Below are 9,516 nucleotides of genomic sequence, written 5' to 3' on the forward strand. Positions count from 1 at the left end.
GGACAGGTGTATGCTTTTCCAAATCATGTCCAATCACCTGAATTTCCCGCAGGTGGACAAGTTGTAGAAACTTCTAAAGGATGATCAGTGGAAACAGGAAGCACCAGAGCTGTCATGGAAAAGGCTGTGAATGTTTCTGTACATGTGATTTATTTTTTGTTTTTTTTTATCTATTTTAATCCATTTTGGAATAAGGCTGTAACATAACAAAATGTGAATACTTTCTGGATGCACTGTAGACATGTGACAACCTAAAAGTGACACCTATAGCTTTGTGGCACACAAATACACTTTAGCAGAAGTGTGTGGTCTGTTGAATTTATGCTAAACAGACAATTTTCTGTTTCTCTTTTGGCTGAAGAATAGCTTGGATCAACTTCCTACGGTTACATAAAGGTGTAAGCAAATGTGGAAACCACAAAACCACTGAGCAGAATTGAAAGTGCATTAGGAAAAAAAAAAAAACCTAACCTGCTTTTGGCCACAAGATGTCTTATCTGCTGTGTGTGAACCAAAGGCATGTGCATGGTGACACAGACAGGAAGTGTGTGTGATCAAGATTCTTATGGCAGGGAGAAAGAGACTCATCAAGCACAGCTAAACCTCCGATTTCACTTCTAGTGATTGCTGTGTCATACGTACCGTAAATGGGCTGAGTAGGTGCTGGGAAGAGCTGTCCGGGGTTCTCAGTGCACAGGTGTTACATAAAGAAGGCCCCTTCTGTAAAACCACGACATGGGGTACTGTGAGAAGAACTGTACTGTCGGTAAACACCATCACAGTATGAGTCACTGCTGCTGGCAACGGCACCACCAATGATCCTCATTTTAAGGCCCTTTGTAGGACGCGTTCCGATCAGCAGAACAAATGTCAAGGGGCCAAGAGCAGATCACTGAGGCTGTAGGAAAGCACACATGTGTCTGATGAAGTGGTAATTTTCAACTAAAGCCCCATGTTAAATCCCTTTTTTGACAGTGTTTGTCAGTCTCCAGTTGTCAATGTTTTAAAAAAAAAAATCACAAAGTTTTATCTGTGTGACTGTTTTCAGCTTGAATGTCCCATTTCCGGGGTTAATTGTTATAGATATAGTGGTTAAGGAGCTGATCTGTACATTGATTTGAGGGTTAGCTAATGAAAGGCTACATTCCCAAATGGTGGACGACTGAAGCTCCGGCATCAGCGTGTGAACCGTCGTGTGCTAATTTTGTTTAAAGTTTATTTTGGATTATACATCCAGTGCACTTTCTTGATAAAAGCCATAATTACCTGATCTTGAAGGGGATTTCTATGTCAAAATCTAGTTTCAGTTTCGTGTTTAAGTGTTGCACATTTCTGAACAATCGCTTGGAGATTAGTTCAGAAACTCTTGAAACTCCTTTTGGGGTCTGTGCAGGGACTTATGGCATATTTACCCAGCAATGGATTGAAATGTACAATTACTCGAGGCTGATTAGATTTCAAGTAGGATGTGTAACCACTACAATCCGTGACATAGGTGGATAAACTTCTAAACCAGCGAGCGGGTTTCTTCATGACTCTTGATATCTTCTTATCTCAGTATCGGATTTCATTTAAACCAATGACTGGTGTGCAGGTGTGCAGCCTGTCCACAAAGCTTAAATCTGCATACCTCTGGTACCTGACGTCCGTCTGTCCAAATGTAACTAAAGTAAGGCCACATTGGACAAAAGAGCTTTATTATTATATGTATAAATGTCCCCAAGAAACAAATGATTCAGCAACTGAAACCTAAACAGGTCGACATGTCTGCAGATCTATGTGCCGCCGTTACCGACAACATTTCTTCTTGGAAATGTCATGCAAATCATCCAAAAAAAAAAAAAAACCCAAAAACCACAGAACGGCTACGAATGGATGCAAAATTACGACAAAGGAACAACGGTGCACCGGAGATGCAAATTGACCAAAAAAGCCACAAAGCCACCACATGGTGTCACAAAACAGCCAAAGAGAAACAGAAAGAGACAGGGAGACACAGTCTCATCCTGAATCGAGGTCTCTTTCAGTAGGTGTCTTGCTCTTATGTAGGAGGAGTGGGGGGCATTTCTCAGGTACCCATTGTCTCATAATTTGACCATGTTTGTAGTTTTGTTCTTAGAAAAGATGTTGTTGTAGTGACATCATTACCCTGAGTTGCAACCTCACTAGTCCCTTGGTGAAGTGGGATAACCCAGAGTAACCTGCAGAAATGTCCCCAACATCTGCTAAAACTAGTGGACCTGGAAGCCCCCACTTAAAATAAAATAAATAAATAAAATACAAACAGAGAGAAAGAGAGAATTACAGCAGCAACCTGTTTAACTTTGCTGTAGGAAGAGTCACCAGATGTGTCTTTTTGCCTGTGAGATTGAAGCTCTGTGAGATGTTAGTGTGGAAACAGTGATGATCTGCAGGGGTTTCTGTGAGACACGTTAAAGGTGTGGCCACGAGCTGAGTCCCCTGCGCTGAGTGCCGGTTACTGGAGGCGGACTTTCCCCTCGGTCTCTTTCCTGAAACAAGTCGCCTCTGACTCAACACCTTTGAGAACACGCCGAAGATTGTGTAAGATAATAAGCCGCCGCGATTTGTGATTTTTTTTTCCCCACAATCCGCAGCCCATGCGTTTTTGTTAATGATTGTTTTTTAGATTTTACTTATGTATTTATTTTTACACTTTGCTGGACAGTTTCTTTTCGATATCAGCGAGTTTAATACGTGTTTTCGGGCTTGTGAGCGCGTGCAGCCACCCAGGAAGTTAGACAGCGCTCACGGCGTGAAACTGCAGGCAGCACACTGTAAAAAACAAAACAAAAAAAAAACAAAACAAAACAAAAATATATGTCATAAATCTCGTTTTACTGGAATATTCTACTTCTTTCTTCGTTGCAGTTTTGCAATATCGAAAGATGGATTTAAATATAGAGATTTCTATTAAAAAAATAATATTTAAATATTTGTATATAAGTATTTTCAAACATATTCGATTATGTTTAAAATCCTCTAAAAATTGTTTTATTGTTATTTCTTTCTAATGTAGCCGTAGCCTATAGTCAATTTGCCAAATAGTAAAATAAAACATAATGAAAAGACCTGCAATAAAATGGTAAAACAATGTTTAACAACATGAGTTTTGTTCTTACATTTCTTACAGTGCATTTGCAGAATTTTCTCCTAGTCATCGTTTCATACGATAAACGCATCCTCTGTTACCGCTCGGGCATTGATCATCTGGTTGTACTTTCCTTTCCTGCGACAAAGTCCGTCAGTGGTCCGGCCCGGGGAGGGAATCCCGCTAGTGATTGGACAATAGTGGTTTTACCACGTCACATGGGGGTTAGGTATAAAACTCGCTATATATAAAACTCACACGCGTCTTCAAATCACAGCTTCACTTTGGTTCTGCACATGTGGAGGACGACTCTTAAATTATAACATGGTGAGTTGGTTTTATAACTTTCTCCACACATGCAAAGAATAATAATAATAATAATAATGATGATAATAATAATAATAATAATAAATAAAAGTTTGGTGTCTTCTATTTTTTTTATTGTTGGGCATAATTTTCTGCTCAAATGAAAAGCGCTTGAACTAAGAACTAAGTTGCTCTCAGCTGCATCATCGGACAATTCAGTGGCTCATTAACAGAAATTGACAACTTCGGATGTTTGATCTTGGTCCATAAGACACTGATTCTTATAAGGTTTCATGTCTTTTTAGTGTTATTTGTTGTTATTGTGGGGCGATCACGTGACTGTGTGGCCATGCGATAATTAACGTCGTGTGTGGGTTTGAATCAGCTCTTCCAACACTGTGAGATTTAAAGTACCAATACTACACTGTACACATTTCTGCATTTATGATTGTAGTACAGCTAGTACAAAGGTGTTCACAGATAAATGTAGTAATTTGGTGGCAGAATGGCCCTTGTGTGGTTTAAGTGGACGAGTAAAAAGTTACAGTCTAGTATAAGATGGAGACACTTGTGTGGACTCTAGAATTGTAATTACTTAACATTAATTACATGTATTTATTTAGTGCTAATGATAATTTTCATGAACAATTCATCTGTTATTTTTTTGTTAATTGGTCATTAGTTCTGTTTTACATTACTAACATACAGGCTAATCATATAACAAATGCTGTATTTTTGCAGTTGTGAGCAGGTATAAGGGCTTTAACTTTTTTTTTTTTTTTTTTACAGCATTCTATCTTTTTATATGAAAACATATTTTATATTGTTACACGTATATTTCACTTCTTTATTGTATGTTTAAATACAAGCCTTCCCTTATGGAGGAATCGCAGTTTTAAAAAATGCTGTACAACATGTAAATATACTTACAACAACTATATATTGTTTTATGAATAAGTTAATATACTAAATTTAGATGATTTACATCTTTAGATTTAGATCTAAAGATGTTTTTGTTTTTTCTGACGAGAAATTTCTGACCACAAATTTTATTTAGACTGGTGTAAAAACAACCTCAACAACAACAACAATACTAATACTCTATAATTACAACCACATTTTCTCAATAAATGGTTTAAAAAGAGTTAACCGACTTACATAACTAACAAACTGAATATAACCCTACACCTCTATATTCTATAGCAATAGTTTTACCTGCTTTAGGCTGATAATGTATGTAAGGATACGCATCAATCCATTATCTAAACTGATTATCCTGTCACGAGCCACTGATGCATGATATTCATTCGGATATTACTTAATATGATTCTGTTTATTTCAAACTACTCATCTCCTCTGTGTTTTAACAGTCGTTATATAAAGATAAGACAGACAGACCCCCTGTGGACCGACCACAGGCCACTGAAGCTGTTCCTAGAGACAACAGACAAACTCACAGACTCTACCCATCACTGCCAAATATAGACAGGTGAGGCTGGATACGTTATGACCAGAGAGCATTTTTAAAATCACTTCCATGTTTTATTAATAAACGGTTGTGAATCTGTTTTTAGATATGATGCCTGTGTGCCGAACCACCGCATCGAACAAACAGCTGGGGAGTTTCATGCAGACGCTGGGCTGGAAGAAACACAGGTACAGTACCAGTACTATACCAGATGCAACACTGGAAGATACTTCTGGGAAAATAATAATCACTCCCCTGTCATCATCTAATTCCCTGAACCCATGGAAATGACCGTGTTCACTTTGTTACTGGAAATTGTCTAAAGCAAAACTTTTAGAAATGTGTAAAAGGAAGTCCGTGCATATAGTCATATTTCCTAATGGCCTGGAGACATTTGGCAGCTGACAGATCCACTGCATACCACATTTGAATAGTTCCTCTTTTCTCTCTCTCTCTGTCTGTCTCTTTTATCTACTACAGTCAGACGTGTCAGCTACAAACGGTGATGTGAGAACAAAACCACAGATTCTTATCTTAGAGCAGCAGAGAAAAGAGGTGAGCACATTTCAGAACTGAGATTTGCATTCATGTCAAAACACATGCATGTACTGTTAAAACTCATAACATTCATGTTCTCTCTGTATTACTCAGCTTCTTTCTATTAATGAGAAATGGGCGAAAGAGTACCGAACCATGGTGCAGTACTACAAAGAGAAGGTGAGACAGGCAGCTTGTGTCAGCTTGTTTTAGGACTTAGATCTTTCCATTATGTCATTTCACTGCTGTTGTGCATTGTGTCACAAGTCTTTTTTTCAATAACACACACTCAGGTCCGGGACTTAAAAGCATTAATGCAACAAAACCACAGTCACTTTGAGCACGGGATGTGCAAAGAAACGGAAATTCACCACACGCGAAAACTAAAATTCAACACTCTCAAGGACAAAGAGATCAAATGGGTAAAGACAACATGTAGATTCTAAACCTGCATACATGCGTATGCTTTTCATTGGCTTAAATCTGTAGGCATGTTTAAACATTTGATCCTTACGGATCATCTTTTGACAGACTGGAGATGGAGATGGCAATGCCAGTTCTGAGTTGTTGAGGGCAGAGGAGGAGGCAAAAGAGCTGCGGCTGCAGAACAGAGCTCTGACCAGAAGAGAGCAGCATCAGCGCGAGGAGATCAAACGACTGAACAAGGTAAGAAAACAAATCCGGCTTCAACAGGGTCGAGGGCACTTTGAGGGTGTCAATGTGGTTGTAATAGTTAATTCATTGTTGCTGCACAGGCCCTAGACGAGGCTCTTCAGTCGGCCCGACCTCTTGGGGCGAGCAGTGAAACACTACAGGATCTGTGGAAGCACCAGGTGGGTTTTTTTTTCATCATCTTTTATGTTTTTTTTTTTTTTAAAGTAATGAGTTAAATGAGAAGATTGATATCACAAAAAATATGAAGCCACAGTGAGCAGACAGTGACTGTAGCTAGATAGAAACACAGGAAAACAGCTACAGTGTCCACAGACAGGACACTATCCTCCACCCAGCACCTTTTAAAACCTAGAGATAAACTCATTAGGGCTCATTTGCTTAATCCTTAAAGATGCTAGTGTATAAATTTCCCAATTGTAGTTGTATGTGGGATCTGTGCCTGACTATTTCTGAGCTGGGACAAAGAAGCCAGCTACGGCCAATAGTTGGTGACAATACACACCCTGGACATTTGAATATTTCATATAAGCACAATATAAAATACATAAATGTACAATTTTACAAGCAGTTTTATTGGCAGGGTGCTTACATTGTTTTTATATACTCTAATTCTACCAAAGATAGTGTCTGGAAACATATGAAATATGGCAAATAATAGAATAAAAACATGATTAATAATGAATGAATTCATAAAGTAATGATTTACTTTAAAAGAAGAAGAATCAGAGTCAATATATTAAGTATTAAATTCACGGACATCCTTCCTAAATGTATTTGAAGGGGGCCCGGTGGTCCGTGGTAGAGCATTGGGTAGGGATGCAGGAGGCCGTTGGTTCGAATCCCACCCCATCAGGTGTGGCCCCACCCAGCCACCAATGTGGCGCCTTGGTGGCCGGATAAAATGGGCGGGTTGCGGCAGGAAGGGCATCCAGTCTTCACGACACATTTCACAAAACGTACAATATTTGTAACTTTACGCCGTGTTTCCCTGTTCTTAATTTTAGGCTGAGATTTATAAGGAGGACTTTTTGAAGGAGCGGAAGGACCGGGAGAAACTGAAGGATAAATATCTGGAGCTGAAGAAGAGGTTTTTAAAAGTGGACAGTGAGCTTTGTGCCTTCAAATCCCAGGTAGGACAAACAGTTCGCTGCTCGTACTTCATGCCGTGTTTGCTACTGTAACCAGCTAAGAAGTAGAGCTTGAAGACTCAAATACGGTGTCTCTGTTTTTACAGGCGACTTGGACTCCACCACCACAACCTGCGCTTAAATGTACCTGCATAAATCGGCAGGGCTGCCAAGTCGGCCAGCAACACACCCAGTTACAAAGGCGTTACACTGTTAACAACCGGTGAACTTCACTGACCTGCTCAGGCTGTGTGTGACTTTCTGTTGATGCACTTTATGAAGTGTCTCCTGGGGCAGATGCTTTGTATCACAGTTCCTCATTAGCACTTCGTCAGGTACTTTATTCAATTTTGTGTGGTTCAATATGAGGCTGCTCTAATAAGATGGGGCCATTTGGCAGAAGGGAAAATAAATATTTGAACCTTATTCATATTAACGCTTCCCAAGATTAGAGGGAGATATTAGTTATGGCACAGCCCAAACACTATTGACATGGGCTTTTGTCAAAATGAACATTTCAACAGCGTGTGCATATTTTTGGTCTCAAAATGCCTTCAAGACTCGAGCACACCTGCATCTGTGAAAGTGAAAATACGTGAAAGTGCCACTTTAAGAAGGAACTAGTACCACGTTGGCCTGGATCTCGGTGAAAGCATTGCCCATGTTCCCAGGAGATTCCTGTTTTTTTTGTTTTGTTTTGTTTTGTTTTTGCAGGACTTTATTGAATATTGGTTGATTTGCACCTGAGGCCTCTCAGTGAGGAGTTGTGAAAAAACAAAGTTGACAAAAGTTTAAAGTTGTCTCGTACTTAAACTGTTTATTGTTTATTTATGAAAATAAACCATTGTATTCTATGCACAGTGCATTGAGTCCATTTTCTCCTACTTAAGCAGAAGGTAAAAAATATGAAACCTACCTTTTTATTCCTTGGTTCCGTCCCGAAAAGAAACTGTATCAGTATATTTCAGGATCTGAGCCATAGCCACTGGGAATAACTATGGAATAAACCTTCAGCTGGAGAGAAGTAGACCTGCTCAGAAACACGTTAAAATCTGTTATCCACTCTGCTTTGGTGTTTGTAACCTAATTTTCTCTTTCATACCCACCACTGAAGTGAGTCCGATGCCTCCTGCAAATGGTCCCAGAGCAGTAATTGAATTTTGATTTCCATTCAAAGGAAAGTGTATTGTCTCCATCTACTGAAGGCTTTATATCGGCTGCAGGAGGCCCTAAAACTGCCACGTGCACGTCCATCACCAGTACATCAAACACTTTGTCCTCATCTGGTAATATTACACGATGGATACTGACAAATCTCTAGCGGCCTCTAGTGGTTGCAAGCATGAATTACAAAAACTAAAAGGCTCTCTTTCCTCCTCCTGCTGCAGTTTTCATAATCCACGAAAGCCTGCTATTAGATCAGGTCAAACATAACATAAAAAATAAAACGAGGTAAATATGAAATATACAATCATAAGTCTTTTGTACTTTGAAAGACACCGGTGAACTGGCCTAATGTCACAAAAGTCAAGGAAAAAAGTTAAAGTGTGATTTCCACAAGGCAAGTAAAAACCCACTACAATCAAATCCGACTTAAGATGGTAAATAAGAAATGTTTATTATTCTCTGAAGTTAAGAGCTCATCAATGCACGTGTCATTTTTCTTTTTGAAACTGATGCTGTTGAATCTATTAATAGCTCCCAACAAGAGCGTGTATCTGTAGCATTGGCACTTAATGGACTGAGCCACACACCCTTTTCCCAAAGCTCGGCTGGTTGGGTTCCAATCCCTTTAGATTTACACATTTATTTTTTGTTTGTTTGTTTGTTTGCTGCTGCTGCTATGATTATGCCACCTAGTTGCCTGCTTTATTCAAGAAACAATTTTACAAGAAATAGCACAAGAATGAACAACAGGTAGAGGAGAAGGTTTCCTGTAGCTGACAGTCACCACCAACCCAGGCCACAGTCATCAGGAAGACTATGTCACCCAGAACAGGAAATATCCCTGCAGCATTAATGACAGTGTCACAGCTCTGCCCAACAGCTCTGCTTGCACCAGATGTCAAACTGCATGAAGCCAATGACGATCATTCATCGACTTCACTCACTCGAGTCATCTGGGGGGGGAACTGAATGTTTTGCAAATCCATAAATGGTTTTCCTACATGTTCTCAGTCGCCACGCTTATAAAACATGAGCAGACTTAAAAGCTTTAAGACATTAATGAGGGGTTGAGTAACAAGCTCACATGTGAAGAGGTGGATTTTAAAAGAAATTTACTGGCACAGTTA

The 9,516-nt window shown here is 39.4% G+C and overlaps 1 protein-coding gene across 1 annotated transcript; it reads left to right on the forward strand.

Annotated features, from left to right (window-relative positions):
* Nucleotides 1-735: 735 nt before the first annotated feature.
* Nucleotides 736-8,076, forward strand: LOC137105062 (TNFAIP3-interacting protein 1-like). The gene is made up of 11 exons (XM_067487013.1): nucleotides 736-766; nucleotides 2,546-2,562; nucleotides 4,786-4,904; nucleotides 4,990-5,071; nucleotides 5,364-5,438; nucleotides 5,535-5,600; nucleotides 5,714-5,842; nucleotides 5,952-6,086; nucleotides 6,176-6,253; nucleotides 7,100-7,225; nucleotides 7,330-8,076. Exons 1-11 carry the CDS (start codon nucleotides 736-738, stop codon nucleotides 7,447-7,449), a joined length of 978 nt encoding a protein of 325 aa, XP_067343114.1. The 3' UTR covers nucleotides 7,450-8,076.
* Nucleotides 8,077-9,516: the final 1,440 nt, after the last annotated feature.

This window comes from Channa argus, chromosome 19 (genome assembly GCF_033026475.1).
Source record: "Channa argus isolate prfri chromosome 19, Channa argus male v1.0, whole genome shotgun sequence".
Lineage (NCBI taxonomy): Eukaryota > Metazoa > Chordata > Actinopteri > Anabantiformes > Channidae > Channa > Channa argus.

What these genes read in the sequence shown, in the direction of transcription:
- LOC137105062 (XM_067487013.1), top strand. Translation starts at nt 736, where the DNA reads ATGGGGTACTGTGAGAAGAACTGTACTGTCG. An exon ending in CTGGGCTGGAAGAAACACAG is followed by an intron (nt 5,072 to 5,363) that starts GTACAGTACCAG and finishes TATCTACTACAG; the next exon opens with TCAGACGTGTCAGCTACAAA. An exon ending in TAGAGCAGCAGAGAAAAGAG is followed by an intron (nt 5,439 to 5,534) that starts GTGAGCACATTT and finishes TGTATTACTCAG; the next exon opens with CTTCTTTCTATTAATGAGAA.